The sequence below is a fragment of the Pangasianodon hypophthalmus genome, chromosome 26 (assembly GCF_027358585.1).
Source record: "Pangasianodon hypophthalmus isolate fPanHyp1 chromosome 26, fPanHyp1.pri, whole genome shotgun sequence".
Taxonomy (NCBI): Eukaryota; Metazoa; Chordata; class Actinopteri; order Siluriformes; family Pangasiidae; genus Pangasianodon; species Pangasianodon hypophthalmus.
In genome coordinates, this window is record NC_069735.1 from 8,147,953 (window position 1) to 8,172,236 (window position 24,284).

At 38.0% G+C, this 24,284-nt stretch overlaps 2 protein-coding genes across 3 annotated transcripts; both read right to left on the reverse strand.

Annotated features, from left to right (window-relative positions):
• Positions 1 to 2,100: 2,100 nt before the first annotated feature.
• Positions 2,101 to 6,375, reverse strand: LOC113537312 (ras-related protein Rab-20). Its single transcript, XM_026931731.3, has 2 exons — positions 5,873 to 6,375; positions 2,101 to 3,449 (listed from the first exon to the last, which is right to left on the reverse strand). Exons 1-2 carry the CDS (start codon positions 6,060 to 6,062, stop codon positions 2,920 to 2,922), a joined length of 720 nt encoding a protein of 239 aa, XP_026787532.1. The 5' UTR covers positions 6,063 to 6,375; the 3' UTR covers positions 2,101 to 2,919.
• A 2,959-nt stretch (positions 6,376 to 9,334) lies between these two features.
• cars2 (cysteinyl-tRNA synthetase 2, mitochondrial) lies at positions 9,335 to 24,252 on the reverse strand. Of its 2 annotated transcripts, XM_026931658.3 has the most exons (16): positions 24,139 to 24,252; positions 21,248 to 21,483; positions 21,110 to 21,160; positions 20,372 to 20,489; positions 20,166 to 20,237; positions 19,420 to 19,525; positions 17,248 to 17,328; positions 16,833 to 16,962; positions 15,614 to 15,747; positions 14,424 to 14,491; positions 13,222 to 13,288; positions 12,879 to 13,017; positions 12,233 to 12,356; positions 11,339 to 11,437; positions 9,991 to 10,221; positions 9,335 to 9,696 (listed from the first exon to the last, which is right to left on the reverse strand). In XM_026931658.3, exons 1-16 carry the CDS (start codon positions 24,214 to 24,216, stop codon positions 9,628 to 9,630), a joined length of 1,803 nt encoding a protein of 600 aa, XP_026787459.3. In that variant the 5' UTR covers positions 24,217 to 24,252; the 3' UTR covers positions 9,335 to 9,627. The 2 variants fall into 2 exon arrangements, with proteins under 2 accessions (XP_026787459.3, XP_053085758.1); XM_053229783.1 differs by lacking the exons at positions 20,166 to 20,237; positions 20,372 to 20,489; positions 21,110 to 21,160; positions 21,248 to 21,483 and having other exon boundaries at positions 24,139 to 24,251.
• Between the last annotated feature and the right edge of the window lie 32 nt (positions 24,253 to 24,284).

Consider the following 24,284-nt stretch of genomic DNA (forward strand, 5'->3'; position numbering starts at 1 on the left):
TGGTTTGGCTATTCATGGCAGACCGACACTTTATGTTGGTTTGTCCTTAGATTCGTCACCAGTCTGAGCCTGGTACACCAAGGGTATATACAGTCCCCTCCAAGAGTACTGGAACAGCAAGGCCAGTTCTTTTGTTTTTGCTATACACTGAAAACATTAGGGTTTGAGATCAAAAGATGAATATGAGATGATAGATCAGAATTTCAGCTTTCATTTCCTGATATTTACATCTAGACGTGTTAAACAACTTAGAACATTCAATTCAATTTTATTTGTATAGTGCTTTTAACAATAGACATTTTCACAAAACAGCTTTACAGAAATAAATACATTCAAATTAAAATAAACCAAAATAAATTGTAAATATGTTTCATTTATCTGTAATGAGAAAGCCAGAGGCAATGGTGGCAAGGAAAAACTCCCTGAGATGATATGAGGAAGAAACCTTGACAGGAACCAGACTCAAAAGGAAACCAATGCTCATCTGGGTGATAACAATTATAAATATTGCAATTATTTAATAAATCCCTTCTGTAACTGTGTACTACGTGGACAAATAGTGCAATTGTGCAACCAGTAAATTCAGCACAGTTTTCACATGAAGTCCGGTTTGCTGAACCTATCCACTGTCCACTGATGGTGACCTGAGTACAAAACTGCTCGCGGCAACTGCAGCCCCAAAGCCACCACAGTACAACTGCCCATATCAACTGCAGTCCAAAGCCATCTCCATGGTCCCCAAGCAGCATCATCCCCAGCAATCCCAATGATCTTCAATCCCAATGATGTGGGGCCACCCCCAGCAGCAGCGAGCGAACTCAACCAATGAGAACTTCAACCAGAAGGACATGGCACCTTCACTGTCAGACCACCAACTGTTAGGTGAGCAGAAGAATAGGACAGATAGTCTTAATATTTGGTTACATATGCCTTGCTTGCACTAATTGCATCAAGCCGAGTTTCTCCCTTCAGTCTCCTTTTCAGGAGGTAAAATGGATGCTCAGTTGGGTTAAGGTCTGGTAATTCACCTGGCCAGTCTAAAACTTTCTACTTTCCCCCCTCGTGAAGTCCTTTTTTGTGTTGGCAGTGTGTTTTGGGTCATTGTCTTGCTGCCTGCTGAAGCTTTTGTGGCTCATTTCTGTATTGCTTTTTCGAATTCCAATCAGCCATTCTTACTGCTGAGGAATGGTTTACACGTTGTGGTATGGCCTCTATATTTCTGCTCTGAAAGTCTTCTTCGAAAAGCAGATTATGATACCTACACCCCTGCCCTGTGGAGGTTGTTGGTGATGTCACTGACTCTTGTTTTTGGGTTTTTCTTCACAGCTCTCACAATGTTTCTGTCATCAACTGCTGTTGTTTTCCTTGGCAGATCTTTTCGATGTCTGGTTGTTATACCAGTGGTTAGTACACCAATGGTATAATTCATTTTCAGAACACTGTCCATGCCTGATGCTTGTGTAATGGGTCTGGATCAAGTTTTTGTGGAGTGTGCCGTTTTGTATCTTTGAGGATCTTGGAGGTTATTCTGGGTGCGACAGTAACACAATTTATTGTGTTAAAGGATTTTAGAAAGAAAAGAGAAGTGATACCAGTCAGTAGTTGCTGATGTGCACTGTACACTGTAGTACACTGGTCTTCAATACACTTTGTGCATGAATCCTTTTAAACAACCTTCTGGGTCTCCGACACGGGGTCAGATGCAACCACTATTTGATAATACGCATGTACACAGGTTCACGACCTTTTAAAAATAAGCTTTTGGAATGGCATTACAACCTCACATACATGTGTATAGCCTATATTTAGCCAGAAATAAGTAGGTGGTTGCTTGAACATTGATGATGAAAGAATTGCTGGGAAGGTACTAGTACCTACTGAGGTATTAGATGTTAAAAATAATACTGGATATGGTAGTATGCCATGTTTTATAATTCTAAACTAAACTCTTTTCATAACCTTTAATGACTTCTAGTGGAGAAAGGACAACTGAAGTGTATGTGTGAAAATATTCAAGTCTCAAATTAAATGGAGGAAAAACAAAAATGGTTTAAACAAAAGCAATAAGTATTTGAATACAATAGACAAGCAAAGTCCAAATTAAGTAAAAATAATTTAATCAGCCTTTATTTTAATTTATAATACAATCAGTTTGCAAATATGTAAAATCCCATAAATTGTTTTCACAGTACAGTCACAGTAAATGAAATAAAATGCCATAAAACAGAGAAATGCCAGGGTTGGCACATGAATATTGAGAAAAACAATTTTGTGCCAAAACAGATTTGTGTACACCATAAGTGTGTTTTGCACACGTCCAAGCCTGTAAGTGCCATTGTAGAACCTGCTGCAGAAACAACAAACTTATCAGTACATATTGTTAACACATAATTGTCTTGACATAAACCACAGTAACGAGAAAGATTGTGCCCCTTTCAGGCTGATTTGAGGTCAGCAGTCTTAAGTCTTATTTAAGCCCTGGGATGGCAACACTGTTGATCAGCATAAAGAGGTAAAGCTAGAACTAGTATCTACAGTGGCTCCTACCATCTCTTCCTCACACACAATCACTCTTTAAGGCTTTCACTTCTCCAAATACTCAAACATCTCAAGCAAAGGTGTCAGAAAAAGTGATCCACATGATAAAAACGTAAACCACTATCACTGACACCAGGTGCAGGATTGAAGTCAGTTGGCATGGTTTTCGTGTAAAGATTGCGATTTTGACCAAGCCAGAGCATCATGAGGTCAAGGCAGCTAGGGTTTGGTTATAATCTTAAAGACTTTTTGTCACTCTTCAGCAGCAATATGTCTAAGATTTAGTTAGTAAGTCATCACTGTGATTTACTCTGCATTAATAGAAACCTGGATGACTGAAAACCTAAGAAATCTTTGACCGTCTAATAGTATTCCTGTTCTTCACACACAACATTCAATTTTCTTCTTCTTTTCTTCCTGAGAGTCCTCCAAACATACAGTAGCTGACCCAGTCTGTGTTTGTGCCTGCTTTCTGATGATGGACGGCAGCAGCAGCTCGAACAGTGTCTCAAACAGTGCATCAACGTTGTAGCCTGTCTTTGCACTTGTCTCGAAGCACATATCCTCAGCACGTGGGAGGGTGTGTGTGTCAAGGGCCTTGTAGCGAATGATGCGGTTGTAGAGCGCCACAGCATCCTCCTGTGCCACCTGCTTGTGGACAGTAGGCGTGTGCGGGGGCGTAGGGCATGCTGGAGTGTCCTCAGTGGTCGTGACCTGGGCGCATGGGTCTGTCAGGTCAGCCTTGTTGCCTACAACGGCGAAAACACAGTCGCTGTTGGCCGAGTCGGTGAGCGACAGGAACCGTTCCTCAAGCTGCAACAGGCTTTGCCAGCTGGTCACATCATATGTCAGGATGATGGCTGCCGCACCACGGCAGTACATGGAGCCCAGACCATGGAACTGCTCACGACCTGAAAGTTTTGTGGGATCAAAGTCTGTTAATAAAGACTCAAACTAAATTTTAATCACATTTCCGATGCCTTGATAACCCAACAAACCTCTGATTTATCGAATTAGACAAGAGGAACAAATATGGACTTGTTGGAATAACGAACATGTCCTGTGGAGGACATTCACTGTACATGTAATGTAGGATTTGAGCACACTCAACCTGAATTTTATATCCTTCAAGCCTGTTTGAATGCTGAGGCCATCCAGTTCTCTCCACAGATAAACACAACCAGGTTCTACCTGTTCAATTCAATATTTCCAGAAGCTTCTAACAGAAAACATGGCAAACAACTAAATCCACATCTAGTGTGCTGCAGTAGATTAGTGATTTAATTACATTAAAAGGAAAATAAAGTGGTTCTTTTGAGCCTCTTATCACCACTTGTTAAACAAAGAAGTCCTAATCAATACAGTAGCTAAACAATAAATATAAGCCAGCACAGAATACAGAGATTCAAACCCTAAAGCTGTGGAAATTAAAGTACTGATGACTAGACAAACAAAACAGTGTCCTGAGACTGCTGGATGCATTGATCAGATACCAAATTAGGAATGTAAGATCAGTTAAGCTCTCACAGAAACGCTCACAGAACTCATATCTGTAAGGTTCATATTTGTTTTTCACGTCTTATGTTATTATCTTATAGTTTACTTCCAGCCTGAAGTTATGGATTAAAATAAGAAATCAGAATTGAAGTTGGGCATTTGTACAGTCAGTCTAACTCAGATTACTTTTAGATAACTGTTGATTACAATTACGAAATATCCTATATCACAAACCATATCACAAACATTACAGATATGTCATTATTGATCTTTACGGTTGCAGTTCATGCCCTCAGACTATATATTTAATTAGGTATTAAAACTCCTTTGTGGAAAAAAATTGATGTGAGTGGCTCCATTTTATTTCATTGTGAATTCCCCATATGAACGTGTGAAAGCAAAATTTCTTGATCCTCTGAGAATTCCATCATTGCATAATTTGCCCAGTCATGGTATGATGACAGAAATGCTTATTGTGAAAGGCAAAATTTCCTCTGTTCTTGTTTTGTAGTGTGTAAAGAAGAAAAGTACAGGCAGGAAAACCCTCATTCATTACCCTCATCAAGTTACATTGACCAAAAAAGAGGTGGTGTCTGATTATTTTAACAGACTCCAGTACAGAGCCACAGTTTAGGATATTATAATTGAAAAACGTGTTTTAAGTAGTACAAACATGGTCTGAAAATGCTGACTGTTTAGGGAACCTCCTCCCATTTTATAGAGTCCACAATAACAGCATTACAACCCTGCAGAAAAACACAACAGAAACCATCATAAAAAGTCTAATGGTTTCCACTACAAATACCATTACAAACCATCAGCTAACCATTAAAACCATAACAATTAGTGGACCTTAATGACATAACCCACTAGACACAGGGACCATTAGAGTTTCCATTAAAACCAATACTATTCCCATTATAACCATTAAAACCATTACAAATTCTACAAGGGTTTATATTGTTTTTTCAGCAGGGAATATACTGTATAACCAATTGTAGTCAGATTTTGAGTCCACTACTGTAAATAAGAACCATTTGTGTCCCTCCTTACTTGATTAAATAAATGTTTTAGAGACATATTTCACCACTACTATTAAAAGCCTCTCTTATATTTTTATTTATTAGTTATTTGGTCATGGCAATGGCATACAAATGGTTGATTAGCCTAATTTCGCAGTTTATCATTTTTCAAAAAACACCCTCAATATTAATGAAAAAAAAAATAATAACATAGAGATTCTCTCTTTCACTATTAACTTGTCTAGAAGCACTTTGACCAACTTTGTTTAATTTGTTTAAAAAAAAAAAAAAAGCTTTAAACAACCTGTTGGTTATTTTAGTACTCACTGTAAATTCCAGGTCAAATGTTTGTTTGACGAGGAGCTAAATTCAGGTATAACTGAGATTTAATTTTCTATCATTAAGCTCTAACATTTTAAAAGGACTGAAATATTTCTCATCATTTTAGTGAAAGGGAAATGTGACTTTTTGCCTTTTCCCACAAGTTAAGCAGTGGCTAATCCTGTGATATTAATGCAAGTGAGTCACGCGCACAGCAGGACTCGAAGAACTTTCTGGAAAAATGACAAAGATCATATATATTTTATATATATATATATATATATATATATATATATATATATATATATATATATATATATATATATATATATATATATATATATATATATATATATATATACACATCTTTTCATGGCTTTGGGGAAAAGCTGTGCCTGAACTGTTTTTCATCAAACTCCAGACAAAATATTGTCTGTTATATTGACAGTTACATCCTGAAAATGTACCAAAATGTCACAGACTATCAAACTCACCTGCAGTGTCCCAAATGGAGATGTTGTAGGGTCCCCACTGCTTGAGGAAGAAAGCTCCTCCGACTGTGCTCAGCGTGTCTTTAAAACTCCTCTCCGTGTATCTGTGGAGAAGAGACGTTTTCCCAACGTTCATGTCTCCCAGAATGACCATCTTAATATCAGGCTTCCTCGTTTTCCTCGCCGCGGGCATTGCAGTTTAACAGTTTTTTAAGAAATGTAACAATTTTAGAAGAGTTTGGGTTGTTTTTTCTTTTTCTTATATATATCTTTTTAAAAAATATCTCGTTACTTTAAATGACGTCACCTCAGACTTTGGTCATGGTGGTCTCCGGGTTTGGCGTGTGTGTGTGTGTGTGTGTGTTTGTAAAATAATCCGCAGAGTGTCACAAGCGCCTCTTTAGACTTCAGGCTGCGTGAGTGGCCATAAAATATCACAGCCGTTTCACTCTCTCACCACCCTCCCTCCGGAAGTAATCACGTCACCGGAAACTAACGGGGAAAATTCACGCGCTTGAAATATTGCGTAATCGTACACGCGTCTGTGGTCACGAAGAGCAGAGGACTCGCACATGACACCAAAACACACTGCACGCAAAATTCTACACGCTGATATTTGGCCTAATTTAAAATGTCAGCTGGTGCAAGTACTTGTTAATGTTGGTGTTAATTACTATGTGTGAAATGTATTAATCTAAATTACACAAGCAAAATATTAAGTATTTAAAATCTATTGAAATTAAAGTATTCTACTATGAGCTGTCTGAATACTCGATTCTGATTGGCTGGAAAGTGTGCGTTCAAACCAGTGAATGCACAAGTAGTTCCAGTCAGTTTAATCACCGTTCTAAATTAATGCTTTGTCTATAAACAACTGTAACCATAGTAGCATACAGTTACAGTTACATGTAGCCATAGTAACATACAGTTAGTTACATGTAGCCATAGTAACATACGGTTACAGGTACATGTAGCCATAGTAACATACGGTTACAGTTTCATGTAGCTATAGTAACATACGGTTACAGTTACATGTAGCCATAGTAACATACAGGTACAGTTACATGTAGCTATAGTAACATACGGTTACAGTTATATGTAGCTATAGTAACGTACGGTTAGTTACATGTAGCCATAGTAACATACGGTTACAGTTACATGTAGATATATAGTAACATACAGTTAGTTACATGTAGCCATAGTAACATACAGTTACAGTTACATGTAACCATAGTAACATACAGTTACGTGTAGCTAATAGTAATATACAGTTACATGTAACCATAGTAACATACAGTTACAGTTACATAGAGTAGTTAAACTCACAGCTTCATTATTAGTAGAGACAGCACAGTAATTCACACATGCACAATCTCTCTCTCTCTATCTATCTCTCTCATAACTATTTATTATAATTCATTCAAATAATTATAATCTTATCATGCTACTTCTTCTCTGTGCATGATTACATTCAAGATAAGATTACACTCAAAGAAATGTAATGTTATTGCACTCCCTTATCTCTTTGTATGATTTAGAGCAGGCAGAATTCTTGATCTAACAACCTGTATATAAAATAACTAACAAAAATAATAATAACCATTATTCAGTCAAATTTTGCACTGCAAACATCACTGACAGCTTTAAATTGGCAAGTGACCATGGTATAAACGGGATAATCCACGGCTAGGTGTGTATTACATGACACGAAGCGGATTATCCCTTACTTACACAAGCAAAATATTAAGTATTTAAAATCTACTGGAAGTAAAGTATTCTAGAGTCTTTAAAAAATACTATTTAGTGGCAGGAATGGTTATTTATTCAGCAAATGCTAATGCAAAGTCCTCTCTCCTTACTCACGTACTGCTTCTTTAACACTTTTTTTTGAAAACCTTTTTTTGTTTGTTTGTTTGTTTTGCCTAATTCTATAACAGACTGTACACACCCCTCTCACACTCTCTTTACCCTCCTGCCGTCTGGTAAATGGTACCGAAGCATTTGGGCCCTCACGACCAGACTGTGCAATAGTTTCTTCCCCCATGCCATCAGACTCCTAAACACTCAGAAACTGGACTGAAGGAACACACACACAACTGAGCATCCTCCATCCTCTATGCAATTTTTTTGCAAGTTTTTGCACATGTTTATGCTGCTACTAATACTCATTATATTATACTGTACATAGACTGCTACTCTTATGTTTACACTTATGTTTACACTAGTTCAGCTACTTGTTTTGTACTCTTGTACTATTTGCACTATTGTCACTGGGTTCACTTTTAAACAGAACTGTGTACTGGTCGGCGCTACACTGGGATTTACTATACTCATTGTCTGTCCCAGTAGTCATTGTACTGTCTTGTACTGTCTTGTGCTGTTTGCAAATGTTTGCACTTGTGCACTTTATGTATGAATTATGTAGTCCCTTGTAGTTCTGTGTTGTTCTGTGTCACTTTATGTATAAATTATGTAGTCCCTTGTAGTTCTGTGTTGTTCTGTGTCGTCTTATGTAGCACCTTGGCCATGGAGAAACATTGTTTCGTTTCATGTTTTTCATCGTTTGTTTCAAGTTTCTATGTACTTGTATATGGCTGAAATGACAATAAACTCCACCTGAGCTTGAACTTCCATGTCAGATTATACGATTATACTCTAATGACAGACCTGTGAGTAAAGAAAACTGCTACGCTCTGCTTACGTTGTCAATCAGCGTTCAGATGTGGGCTCGTGCAGAAAATGTAAAACAGAAACATTCTTTAAAATGAGCTTGAGGTCATTAGGATACATTTTCTGTCCATTAGAATGTTTTGTTTACATTTTGCCATTGCTGATACTGTATTTGTATGGCACTGCCAGAACTTTTGGTTGCAATCACACCGAATTGGATGCTAGTGAGCATGCCACATTATGCATCCACCAATCTCAACTAACAACCAAATAACAACTTTTACGAGTTGTGATTATTTTGTCAGTGACAGCAAAATCAGGCCAAGAAATCATTTACATTATAACAGTATTTCCAGATCTAAAATAATCATATAATTTCAAAAGTGATATTGCTGTAGTTGTTAGCACATTAAATAGATCTGTTCAGCTCTGCCCCTTTTTCTTAACTCATCAGGCATATGGAATTTGAACAGTCTCGAGTTTGAAAAGAAGGGAATGGAAAGGATCGTCACTGTTCATTCAAAAATGTCAGTTTGCCTCACAGGTACCAGACGGCTCTAAAATTACAAACTGCTCCTTTAAATATTAATTGTTGACAAATTTGTAAGCAAGCCTTCTGACACTTACATACTCAATAAACCATGGCGATTCAGATGCAAAGAATAACTTCATCATGAGCTGCTAAGTCATGTTTTTCTGGCAGGATTCTCCAGTGACTTTGTGATGGCAAATCATATTCTAACTATGAGTAACAAAGTCTGAAAAATATATGGATTTAAAACAGACAAAAGCAAATCTCAAAAGCAATTTACTCTCAAGATGGCTGCTGAATATAGTGCATAACAGCTTTTATACTACAGATGAGACACCAAATAATTTGTGATTCAAATAACTGTGTTGCATTGACTGTTGGTAAAGTACATGATCATCACAGATAATAATTCAAGAGTCAGTGGCTGGCTCAAAGGAAGCAAACCACAATCAACTTCTTAAGTGTTTTCTCAAAAAAAGTTTTAAAAATAAAAGTAACATTCAGACCAGTTAACAAAAAAGCTGATCCAGTTCTCTACACTAGACTGAGGTGGAGTCTAGCTTTCTTTTCCTCTCTTCTCCTTCTGTTGTTGTTTGATTTCCCACGTGGAGTTGGTACCTCTGTCCTGAAACCAAAACACACATAATATGTCTGTCATTTAGCATCTACAATCATGTTAACATTACAGATTGATTTAGTATGATTAAGAAAAGATATACTAAATCATATGCTAAGCATAAACCACATCTTTTATGTTGCCTATGTTTCTTTTTGGAAAATGTATTTAAAAAAAGAAGTTAAAGCTAGAAAGGTGTTCCTGAACGTCAAAACATTTTGCATTTCCATTACCCTCACAAATAAATTAAAGAAATGAAAAATCCAATGTAATATTTTTTGGGGTAAAATAATTGGGTCTTACCTTAATTTGAACTCCCAAGGGCATTAGATCATTGCGAAGGGCATCACAGGCCTTCAGTAAGGGCAATCTGTCTGGCTGTGGTCTCTTGCTCTGAGGCACTTTGCTGGTGTGAAGGTCCTGAGTCGCTTCATCCTCCACAGAGAGAGCAAAGTTTCGAACTTCACTACGGAACCGCACCAGCTGCTCCACTACATTGTGTAAAATACCGGATGATTCAGCACTGGATGACTCCTGAAAGAAATGCAGTTCTGTGTGAAATTCTTAATAGTGGCATTTTATCCACCTGTTTTTATGCACATTTTGAATCTGAAAATCTGAAAGGAATTTTGAAAAACATCTGCAAATCAATTTTTGTGGTTTGTGTATTTGAGGTTCCCTATGACACTGTTTGGCTGGTGCTCTTTTGATTACATTATCTCATACCACAGCGATGTGGAATGATCTCTTTTAACTGGTCAGAAGGTATTGATTAATTTCCTATAAGAACACTCAGACAGTAGCTCCAACAGCACTCATTCAAATGTGTTATCATTTCTATAGTAATAACATACACAAGGCTTTGTAAGGCGGATGCTCCACGTGAACCAAGGGTGTCAAACATACAGCCCACAGACTGGGACTGGGCCAGTTAATGTTTTAATCTGGCCCACCAAATGAATTTAGAGTCCATGCTCTTAAATAAAAATGTCTTATGGATGGTATTTAAATCAGTAGATGAAAATAAGACCTGTTATTCCACTAGAGGGCAAAATAGAGCAAACTCTGGGGCCTTTCCAGGAACAGGTGTATTTATGTATACTGAGATCTGGTTTGTGAATTTCTTTGTGTAAGAGGAACAGAACACTTCAGGGCATGCTGTTACAGGAAAATAATCAACTATAGGATGGTAAGGTTACTCTACTTCATGTTGGGCTGCCCCACATTGATTATTTTCCTGTATTTTCCTGTTTTATTCCTGACTTATTGCTTCTCTTCAGCATATATGCATAATATGACATGGAAATACACAATTCTCTCTTAATTTTGCCTACAATTGATAACATTTGTGAAAAATTACAGTGGAAGTGTGTCTTATATTGCTGTCCCAGAAATCAAATGTTTGAGGTGGCTAAAAGTCATCAGTGGGAATGTATGTTTTTGTGTAAGTAGAATATTGAACTGATTCAGTAAGTAAAAACCTGACTGGTTGGTACTAAGCACTGGTATTGAGCATAAGGACACTTGTTTTTCCTGCATAAGAACATCAGCTTATTGAGCTCAAGGTACGCACTGCACACTCACCTGTTATAGCAGATGTTTTTTAGATCACGTTAGACAGTTCTAAGGTATAACACCAAAGACCTCTGACCTTTTTATCCAGCAGATCAACTCCAAGGACATCCATGATATCCCTGATGTAAGACAGCATTGCTCCAAACACTGCTGGACACCTAGAGCTCCCATCAACCTGTAAAGAGGCAGAAAGAGGTAAGCAAAACTCTGCACTACTGAGAGTTCAAATTTCAGTAAATGAGTTTATTAAAGCTAACACATAAAAATGAAGACTGGAAAAACACCGCTTGGTCTTTTTCCAATGTTCAACTGTCCAGTTTGAGTGAGCCTGTGCCCACTGTAGCCTCAGATTCATGTTCCTGGCTGACAGGAGTGGAACCCGATGTTAAGCAGTCTGAGATGCTCACCACAGTTGTAAATAGTGGTTATTGGAGTTACCATAGCTTTCCTGTCAACTCAATACAATGTGGTCATTCTCCTCTGAACTCTCTCATCAACAAGGCCTTTCCACTCACTGGATGTTTTCTGCACTATTCTGTGTAAACTCTAGAGACAGTTGTGTGTGAAAATATCAGGAGATCAGCAGCAACAACCATGACTGTCACTGGGATCACATTTTTATCAAATCTGATGTTTGAGACAAACATTAACTGAAGCTCTTAGTCTGTATCTGCAGATTATTGAAGTAAAGAATACTGGTAAAAGATTTTAAAAATATATGTATTTTTATTCCAAAACAGAAAGTCAGTGTAATTTGACAAAGTCAGAGTAACAACATCCAATATTTTTCCAGACTGACGCTGTACATTCACAGGCAAAAAAAAATGGGCCAAGCCCAAAATGGCTAAATATTAAGCTTAACAACAAATTTATTTATTAATTTATTTAGTAATTTATTAAACATAACAACAAATCATTGGTCAGAAAATTAGCATGAATTAAACTAATGCACTCCTGAGACCTTACTCACCTTGGTAACAGGCTGAAGCTGACAGTTTCCGTGGTGAATGAGGTTCATGATGGCGTCTATTGCCTTTGGCGTGTCAAAGTCATCTGCAAGTGCAGTTCGCACGGTGGCCTGTGTGACTGATAACCTAAACAAGGCACATCAAGATGTAAAACAGAAAACAAAAATGTGCTTTTAATTCATAATCAATCTACTATTTAGCATTGGATCTCTTTTTGACAATAAAACTGCTACAACTGTCCCCAAAATATCCTATAAATCTTATCGTTACCTCAGTTATCATCAATTTAAATAATACTTGAATCAGACAATTAAACCTTCATATTCCCGAGGATCCTCTTCATGACAACTGAGAGTGTAATAGATGAAAGTTACATAACAGAAATTAAAACTATCTTTTTCTTTAATTTTATATAAGGTCAGTAATTTTTGGAATTTTTATTTCCGCTCATTAAGCTCAGATCAAAATAACCCAAACTTAATTTTTGTAATATAAACAAGCAAATGATTCTTCCATGTTTATTACAGAAAAACAAAGTGGCAAAACATTTTAGTTGCCTAGTATACAAGTTATTTTCACTTAAAGCCTAGGAAGTTTTGCTCATCCAATTCTTCAATTTCAGCATAGCAGCAGTATGGAATCTCCTACCTCTCCCATAAAAAGCTCTCATGTATGTCCTGGCACTGTAGGTGACCCTGCATGTAGGCCTGGGCATTATAGATGAAGCCATTGATGGAGGACAGTGTAGAGCGAGCTTCATTCATACTGGCATCACTGTAATCAATCGCTGGGTGAAGAAAAGAGAGTATGACCTTGAAATCTGACTTCGTTCAGTATTCCCTCTTAGCTGTATTGAAGTAATTGTTTTTGTAAAACTTTTACATTTTCAAAGTCAAATGTTCACACATAAGCTTCTGTGTCAGAATTTATCTGCCATTAATGGTTAATGGTTTGTATCTATGGTTGATATAGATATGGTAATAAAGCTTACCTGATCTGTACTTGGTCAACAGGCAAAACAGCCTAAACTCATTGGCAGTATAAGAGTCTAAGAATTCCTACACAAAGGGGGGAGGGAGAGACAGAGAGAACAGCAGTTCAGGAGAAGCCTTATACGAGCAGTTTCTAATTTCTAGAGGCCTCTGTTGCCTGTGGTACAAACTGCTCTTGCAATGAAAACACTGAGCATGAGTTTACGGCTGAGCGATATGACAATATAATATTGATATCAAGGTAAATTATGTCACAATACACTTTTCTGAGATATAGTGGATATTGTAATATCTTTTTATAATTTCGTTTTACATTTTATAAAAAATATTTACTAAATTTAATTACTGGAAGGACCTGATTTGATGTTAAACTTTTGAACTTAAAATGTTAACATTTAAAATGTTTGATAGATTTTTATAAGTGTTTCTCCTTTTCAATGTTAATTTTTTTTTTTTTTTACAAATAAAAATGTTATTCTTTAAATATAAAAAATGTATTTAATGAAATTTTTTAGACATTAAAAAAGTATCGTCAAACATTTTTGAAATGCAACACTACTGTATTGCTGGCAGTTTATGAGCAAGCCTATATATAATGATCTATATCATGTATCATAGAAATGTCTTCAATAAAATTGATATTTTTATCTTGTCGCCCACCCCTGCTTAAGCCTAAAGCTTTTCCCCCATCCAAGCCCACTCTCTGTGTTGAAACTACATATCCCTCGTGGGCTCTTGCTAGCAGCAAGCCTCATTTCTGTGCCAGAAAAAAATTTAGACAGAAGTGTGAAACTATAAGCTAGTGAGCTTCCATTAGATTAATGGATATATCAGTTTTTCTTTGAAATTCTATTACTATTTTATAGAAGCTGAAACACTTAAAAAAGAATTAAACCTGCACATTTAAGTAAAAAGTGCTCATTTAATTAAACAGCTAATAGTGTAGAATAAAGCATGATGTATAATAAGCATGAGGACTATAACCACTGGACAGAGATCAAAACTGCTCCACAACTAGCCTTAAGTAAAAACTCTGGCAGAAGAAAACATTGTCTTCTGGAATCTTCCTACATACGGTACTGCATGCAAGATGATTAAAACTCACACTATGTATTCACAGCTACACTGCACTACATTAGGATTAAGCTGGGTACAATATGTTTATTAATACAGTGTGATAAATGTATTTAATAAAACCTACCTTTATTGTAATATAATTCTTCAAGGACTTGGACATCTTTTCTGCACTGCCTTTCAAATGAAGGTGCCCTAAAATGAATAAGCTTAACAGTTATGTTAAGTGACAAAACAAATCTTTGTATGGTTGCTAAAATCATTGAGCACACAGATACTGTATGATACTTAATACATAATTCTATTTCACCCTCCTAACCATCAAGGACATTGTATAACACCAAAATATTGCGTGTGTGTGCGTGCGTGCCCAGATTTTTCAGTCACATATGTGACTGTGAAAAAAGAGAAGGAACTAGAGCATCGTTCTACAATACAAGTAACCTGAAAGAACAGTTATTTAATAGAGAACACAAGGACTGCTGACCTGAGCACGCAGAGCAGTATCAGCAAGCGTGGGCATTAAAAATGAGCACAAAGTGCCGTGAGCTGTGTGTACATAAAAGTATTAAGGAGTGTGGAGCAGTAAAACAAGTGTGCAGAGAAAACTGACAAATCTGAGAGCACACACACTTCATTCCCCATCAATTCAAGGTCCCTTTGCTCATTTTTCATGACCATTTTAAACATAAATCTTAGCATGAGGAGTTCACTGCTAATACTTTTATTGCTTAATACTAAGTAGGTTACTCATTTCAGCTGCATCCCTATTAGTGATTGAGCTTTTCTTATGATATTAACAGCTGTTATTTGCTAAGTGGGTACAACACAGGGAGCTCCTTTGACAAAGCAGAGTTTAACCCACTGGGTGGCAGATGTCATCTTCACATGCATGAGCACACACACAAGGTGGTATTCATGTGTTACAACCATACAGTGTAATACGGTTTATATTAGTTACATATGTAACGTAACTTGCATACTTCATCTTGCACTGTGGAATACAGAGTTTATAGAGTTTATAGAGTTTTCCAAAGATCATCAGAGCAACCAAAACCGCATCTACAATAGGAGTTAGACAAACTCGTTCTCTGTTTTGAACCTTTGTTAAATCAAGAACCAGGATTTTAGAGTTATCATATCTCTGGTTTCCCCCATCCACACTAAACTGCTCAGCATTTTCAAATGGTACTGCAGAGTGTTTTCAAAGAGATAAGATTTTAGTGCTGCAAAATGCAGAAAAATATATTTACATGTTTTTACATGTATTTAGTGTAGCCAAGAGCAGGTAAACTATGCACAGCTTATGGGCTTTACCTGAGTGCAGGAAGTAGTTCCCCCACTGGTCACACTTGTGGTAAGCCTCACACTGAGCAATTTCATTCTCGTGGTGAGGAAAGGCAAGGTCGATGCCTCCTGAGTGGATATCCAACTGGCTCCCAAACACAGAGCTGACAAACAGAGCAAAGCAGGGGCATTCCAAGTTAAATCACATGAGGTCCAGACTAAACAGCATGAAGAATTCAAAGTACAATAACCAATATGCAACCCAAAATCATTTAGTACATAGAAACAGTTCTCTGCTAAAAGTCTCCCTTTGCGTGCATGTTACATGTAATCCAAACTAAATTCATACACATGCTATTATGGACATATAGTGTCAACCTTACCATAACCTTACCATAACATTACATTTCAGCCTGCAAGTCCAGTCAGAAATGTAACAAGTAGCTAAGATGTTTTAGCACATTTTAAATGATGTTATATGGCAGGAGTGTTGAATTCACAAATCTGATTTGTCATTATATTATATATTAATGTTCTCTTTCTAATATAATATCATTTCTATTGAAAGAGCACATGTAAAAGGACTTATATTGTAAGTCTAAGATTAATAATAAACACTAATAAATATTTGACATTTTGTACTTTGTAACTGTCAGTAACTTTTCCACCATGGAAAACTCTTTGGGACATTCCCACAGCCTTCAGGTTTCTCTGCAACATGACAAGCTGAGGGGTTTGTTTGTTTGTTTGTTTTGTCTTATTAATGTCAAGAAAGAGAAAGAACAAGACAGGTTGGTCAGAGAACGACTTTTATAGCTGTTTTGACAGAACTAAGAACAGGAACTAACTTGTTTTGTGGACACTGAATATGAGTACAATGTGTCGTTCATTAATAATTAAAAATTGTAATGATTGGCAAATTGCTGTAATATAAGACGAATAAAACACTTTGACACATGCTTTTATCAGAAAATAATCAACTTGGTGGCAGCAACACATCTATTTTACGGATTACCCACTTTGTTTTCGTTCTGATGAAGCCACAGTTATTGTATCAGGGCTAGGTTCTAACTCAGGATGTACGACGATATCTAAACTGTGAGTGTGGAACGGTGGCATGAGGTTAAAGAAAAGTGAGCTGCATTCAAACTGCTTATGTAAAGCACAGACAAATGCTGAAGCATGAATATTAAAGCATTTAAGTAGACAGGCTTCAAAAAGATCAGCAGGAAACAAAAGAGGTGCTTACCTGGCAATAGTGGAGCACTCGATGTGCCAGCCAGGTCTTCCTCTTCCCCATGGAGACTCCCAGAAAGGTTCAAGCGGCTTCCAGGCTTTCCACAGGGCAAAGTCTCGGGGGTCCCTTTTATCCTTGCTTCCTGCGAAACAAATCATTCTGAATCAGCAAGTCAGACAAAATTATACCATCTCTACAAAAAAAAAAAAACGTCTACTTAAGTGCAACATGCAAAACATAGAACTTACAGAGCCTTAAATGATAAGAAAATCCATGGAGTAACTGTAATGTAATTTAGTAATAAATAGTGAAAAATTACTTCTGCATTTTGGTCAATTAAGAAGAAATGCAATGTCAGCTTACTATCATCACTGTCTGTAAATATGAGAAATGATGTTTTATTGAAATGTGTATAATCTATGCCTACCCGATTCCACAGCAGCATTTCCCACGTTCACAAGCTTGCCATAACGACTGCCAATGGATTGAGTATCAAAGTAGACATCCCCTGTGTTAAAACAACAGTTTCCTTATTCACCAATTTCAAATTTGGTGCATTTCCCCTCTCCATTTACTTCTGTCCTTGGTATATAACTATAGCCTGCTGAAAAATTTCCTTGTATTGGCTCACTATTACAACACCTGCATAAACTGTGTTGTTTCATGGAAAATAGATGTACAGTCAGGTCCATAAATATTGGGACAGTGACACAGTTTTGGTAATTTTGCCTCTGTACACCACCACAGTGGATTTGAAATGAAGCAGTCAAGATGTGACTGAAGCGTAGACTTTCAGCTTTAATTCAAGGGTTTTAACAAAAATATTGCATTAACCGTTTAGGAATTACAGCCATTTTTTACAGAGTTCCTCCATTTTCACAGGCTCAAAAGTAATGGGACAAACTAATATAATCATAAATATTAGGATTATTTTTATTACTTGGAGGTAAATCCTTTGCAGTCAATGACTACCTGAAGTCTTGACCCCACGGACATCACCAAATGCTGAGTTTCCTCCCTTGAGATGATTTGCCAGGTCTTTACTGCAGCCATCTTCAGTTGCTGCTTGTTTGTGGGTCATTCTGCCTTCAGATTTGTCTTCAGTAAGTGAAAAGCAGCTCAGTTGGGTTGAGGTCAGGTGACTGACTCGGCCATTTAAGAACATTTAATTTCCAAGCTCTTGGGCTGCTTTCACAATATGTTTTGGGTTGTTATCCATCTGTACTGTGAAGCGCTGTCCTATCAGTTCTGCAGCATTTGACTGAATCTGAGCAGAAAGTACAGCTCTGTACACTTCAGAATTCATCCTGCTACTTCTATCAACAGTCACATTATCAATAAACCCCAGTGACCAGTTCCATTGGCAGCCAAACATGCCCATGCCATAACACTGCCTCCACATGTTTGACGGATGATGTGGTATGCTTTGGATCATGAGCCCTTCCTTTCCTTCTCCATACTTTTCTCTTCCCATCATTCTGGTACAAGTTAATCTTGCATCAGAACTGGTCAGGCTTTTTTTAGAGGTTTTTTAGCAAAGTCTAATCTGGCCTTTGTGTTCTTGAGTGTTACCAGCGGTTTGCATCTTGAGGTAAACCGTCTGTATTTACATTCATGAAGGTGGCTCTTGATTGTAGACTTTGACAATGATAGGCCTACCTCCTCCAGAGAGTTCCTGACTTGGCTAGATGTTGTGAAGGAGTTGTTCTTCAATAAGAAAAGAATTCTGCAATCATCCACTTTAGTTGTTTTCTGTGGTCTCCCAGGCCTTTTGGTGTTGCTGAGCTCGCCAGTGCATTCCTTCTTTTTAAGAATGTACCAAATTGTTGATTTGGCCCTCCTAAAGTTTCTGCTATCTCTCTGATAGGTCTGTTTTGGTTTTTCAGCCTAATGATGGCCTCCTTCACTTGCATCAACACCTCTTTGGACGGCATATTGAGAGTTCCCATGAACAGCTACCAAATGCAAATTCAACACTTGGAATCAGCTCCAGACCTTTTATCTCGTTAATTTATCATGATATAAGGAGGAAACAGGCCACAGCTGGCCATGAAACTGCTTATCAGTCAATTGTCCCATTACTTTTGAGCCTGTGAAAATGGAGGAACTCTGTAAAAAATGGCTGTAATTCCTAAACGGTTAATGCAATATTTTTGTTAAAACCCTTGAATTAAAGCTGAAAGTCTACGCTTCAGTCACATCTTGACTGCTTCATTTCAAATCCACTGTGGTGGTGTACAGAGGCAAAATTACCAAAACTGTGTCACTGTCCCAATATTTATGGACCTGACTATATATAAGGGGAAACTGGGGCACACTATTCATCAAGTGCATCCAATTCAGAGTTGTTCGGAAGTCATTTTGTGAGCCCAAATCTGAGCCTGTTTCTACACAAATTTGATGAATAAGGGACATTGTATTTATTTTCTTATTTTCAGATCAGCACAACATGTAATCTCTTTCCTAATACTTGATTACGCTTCTCCTTGCCTTAATAACAGTGCCAGTGTAATAATATTATGCCAAACAGCGTACATGTAAATGTGTATGCTGGTAGACCATCACATGCCTGCTAGAGATTCAACACAGAAGAACTGACCTTCGCTTGTGGTGTAAGCATGGCCATTACTGATGATGCCTTCAACGAAAGCTACAATCTGAGGTATGTTCTCCGTGACTCTCATATACACGGCTGGTGGGAGGACCTAAAGTGCACAAAAAATATAATATTTATGCCACCACAGGATGCTTTAAAGTTATCTAGTCATAATAAAATATATTATATGTGCACAGATATGTACAGATGGGTGAAAGATTCATGGGAAAACCAATATAAAGTGTTGGGCCAACATGAGCCACCAGAACAGCCTTGCATAGATTGTACAAGGCTCTCAAACTGTACTGGAGGGATGAACACCAATCTTCTAAAATATATTCCCTCAATTTGTGTTTTGATGTTGGGGGTGGAGCACGCTGTCTAACACGTCACTCCAGAATGCCCCACAGATGTTCAGCTGGGTTGAGATCTGGTGACTGAAGTCTATACATCATTTTCTCACTCATCAATCTAATAGTGAGCCCCTGTGCCCTATGTATGGGGGGGCGGGGTCATCCTGGAAGGGACCACTCCCATCAAAATAGAAACGTTTCATCATATTATAAAAGGTGATCAGCCTGAAGAACTCTGATTTGCAGTGACCCTTCCTTTTAAAGGACACAAACTATGGTAGAAAAATGCCCTCCACAGCATAACTGAGCCACAAGGTTTTCTTTTAATTTGTCACTTATCTATATATACACACAATATGTATAGTGTATATGTAATATTAGATTGAAATGTGAGACCTTCAGGGCAAGCATGTCTCTTTTAAACTCCTCTTCATACATTCTGGCAAGCACAAGCGGTGAGATGTTCTCCTACCAGGAGGAACAATAATCAGTTCAAACAAAGACGACAACATGCCCAGAATCTCCTGGTCAATTTATTTTTCTTTACTATAGTTTAAGTACGGTGCAATTTTGCAATACACTGTCAGTCAAAGCATACTTGCCTCAAGGCTTCTCTGTATGATCTTATCATCAATGTCAGTGATGACCATGACATGAGTTACGTTTATTCCAAATATCCTGGTTAAAATTCTCTGCAGGATGTCAAATCTGACATAGGAGCTTTCGATGTGGAAAGCAAAAACACCAATCAGGCGAATACCATCAGTCGTCAAATATTTACAATATACACTATATGGCCAAAAGTTTGTGGACACCTGACCATAACACCCATGCGCTTTTTCAACATCCCAATCCAGATTTAATCCCATCTTTGCTTTTATAATAACCTCCACTCTTCTAGGAAGGCATTCCACTAGATTTTGGAGCATGGCTGTGGGGATTCGTGATCATTCAGCCAAAAGAGCATGACTGTGGTCAGTCAAAGATGTCATGCGAGCAGGCCTGGGGTGCAGTCAACGTTCCAGTGTTCAGTGGGGTTGAGGTCAGGGATCTGTGCAGGCCACTCGAGTTCTTCCACACCAACCTTGGCAAACCTTCATGGACCTTGCTTTGTGCGAAGACATCCTAAACAACTGTCTGCTTCAAACTTTGTGGCAACATTTTGGGGAAAACCCACATATGAGTCTGATGGTAAGATGACCACATACTTTTGGCCATAAAGTGTATTTACAGTGTACTGTATATTAATGTTATTAAGACAGTCATACCAAATAATTGCAAATGACAACTACACGTCACTTTCTTTTTTTTTCTCCTAACAGTTATGTGCATTGACTTACCATGCATGACCAAGATGTGCATGATCATAAACTGTGGGTCCACAACTGTACCTACACATAACAGCAAAGCATATGGATCAAACTATAAATGTACAGTATGGTTGTACTTTTACCTAAAACTTTCTGAAGCTGCCTTACCAGGTTGCTCTTCCCTCTTGAGCCAAAACCAGAGGCTCCTTCTGTTTGGTGAGACTGTTGAAAGTCTTTATGCCAGTATCATAGCCAGCTGGTCTGGTCCATTTGTTCCTGATTTCCATGCACAGCGTCCGCTTTGGGACTGTTGGATTTGTCTGAAATGCTCCATGGCTAACCTTGAGTCTGCAGTTCCAGACTGCACTTCTGATCAGACTCACACAAGGCCTCATTCTCACGCCCTTGTAATTAAATGAAACATTTGCAATGTGACTTATTTGTAGCTTTCAATTTGCACCTCTTGTCCATAACACGTCGCGAGGCGACCGGAAGTGCACCTTATGTTCATTTTCTAGTTTATTAACGTACATTTATGAGCTCCGTCCTCTTTTTAGGTGATATGTGAACATATAACAGGTAAAGAAAAAGAACTGACAATGACAACCGTAGCTAAGTGATTAGACTGCTTCACTCGTGCTCAGCTTGTTGACAGCGAATTCAAGATGGCGGCTTACAGTGAAGCTTTGCCGGGGCAACACATACCACGGCTGTGTCTCAAACAGCACAACACTCCCTATATAAGTGCACTAAATATGATGTGCAGTAACGGCTTCTATGCCCTAAATAGTGCACTGGATCGTTTAATTTGCGATGCATCCACTCAATGGCCAATAAAGGTTCCTGCAAAGTACAAGTAAATAGAAATGTTTTATCAAACGCGATAGAAACGTTGACATGCTTTACTCGGCCCAGTTTTCCTTTTAATTACATACAAAACCCACTTCAGCGGCTCTCTGCGGGTTGCCAGATTTGTTGGAAAAGTAGTAGTAGTAATAGTAGTAGTATTTTATTAAACTCTTATAAACTCTTATACTATTAAAATACTGTTAAAATATTAATATTACTGTTCTTCTTCTTCTTCTTATTATTATTATTATTATTATTAACAACAACAACAACAACAATAATAATTTTCTTATGGTTTATTATGCATGTATTGTGTACATTGTGCATATATATATTTTTTTTACATATTTTTATTGTGCAGACAAGAATACGTGACAAGAATACATGACGTGAGACAAGAATACACCTTAGATGGGATGGTATGCACACACACATTCATACCTAGGAGAAATTTATCTTAGCCAAGCCACCTGCCACATGTTTGGGAGGTGGGAGGAAACCAGAGAACCTGGAGGAAACCCATGTGGACGTGGGAAGAACATGCACAAAAACCCCACACAGACATTAACCCAAGCTTAGGACTGAACCGGGGACCCTGGAGAGCCACCGTGCCACCCTATTGTGTATACTGTTTATCAAAATAGTTTTCACCAAGACCTTAAGATGGTCTGTTATTACATATATTTTATATTATAGTAACAACAGAGTAAAAATGTGTTGTTATTTAACAAAGAAAAACACTGATATGGTAAAGTTTTCTGCAAGATATGTTTATTTAACATTTATAGAAGAAGACAGGTATCAGATCTAGGAAAGTCTTCAGGGCGAAGGACTCTGTGCTTTCCAACACAAAAATCTGTGTTTTTTTGGGCTTATTAAGTTCAAGAGAGAGGAAAAAACAGGATAGTGGAGAAATGACTGTTTATAGCTGCTGTAATGTAAGTAATGAAGTCGCTGACATTCCCTAACATTAAATATAACTATAAATGATTAAAGTATGATGTGTTCTACATTAATAGATTAAAATTGTAATCATGGGCAATCTGCTGTGAGATAAGTGAAATAAAACACTTGTGTTTTTAAAACACATGTTATTATTGGAAAATAATCAATTTCATTAATTGTTTTCTTATCCCAGCCAACCCAACATTAGTAATCTGTATTATATTAGATCTATATACAGTACATCGCCAAATGTTTGTGGACACCTGTCCATCACACCCATATGTGCTTACTGAATATCCCATACCAGATTTATTCCCCCTTTTGTTGCTATAATAACCTTCACTCTTCAGCCCACGCTTCACCCATTCAGTCACAACAGCATTAGTGAGATCAGGCACTGATGTTGGGTGAGGAGGTCTGGGGTGCAGTCAGTGTTCCAGTTCATCCCAAAGGTGTTCAGTTGGGTTGAGGTCAGGGCTCTGTGCAGGACACTTGAGTTCTTGCACAACCTTCAAACCTTGGCAAACCATGACTTTATAAAGCTTGCTTTGTGCACAGGGGCATTGTCATGCTGGAACAGGTTTGGTCCTCTTAGTTCCAGTGAAGGTAAACTGTAGTATTGGGGGAACCGTGGCTTAGTGGTTTGCTCCTCACCTCCAGGGCTGGGGGTTCAATTCCCGCCTCTGCTCTGCGTGTGTGCGGAATTTGGCATTTCCAAATTGGAAATTTCCGATTGATTGCGCCCCAAGTTCCCTGGGATAAGCTCCAGGCTCCCCCATGACCCTGTGTCCTATAAGTGGTACAGAAAATGGATTGAAATTGTTGAAAGACATTCTATACTATTCGTGTGTGCTTCAAAATTTTTTGGCAACAGTTTGGAGAAGGCCTACATATAGGTGTGATGCTCAGGTGTCCACACACTTTTGGCCATATAACGTACACACGTTTTAGATACTAATGTACAAAACGCAACAGATCAAAATCAGCCCAGTTGCATGGGCGGCTGAAAGATCTGGCAACCCCGGCTGGTTTAGATGTGGTGGGCGCTGTGTGTGTGTGTGTGTGTGTGTGTGATGTGGAAACGCCCCGCCCACCACAACGTCATTGGCTAACTTCAGCTAATACGAAATGGCTACAAAGCTGCTGTTACATTCATACGCGGCTACAGTTGTAACCCAGCAGGCTGTCGGGGTGTAACACACACACACACACACACACACACACACACAAACAGATCACACAACTCACTTTTCAGTGAAACTCACCGCTGCAGTGCCACGCGCTTTCTGCAGACTAGCCTCTTTCCGGTGGCTCTCTGCAGTCAAACTGGAAACTAAAACCATTTTCGGTCCCAAAATAAACCTAAGCACAGTACAGTCCTAAGTGACGCGTTTCCGGTTTCGGTAGCGAT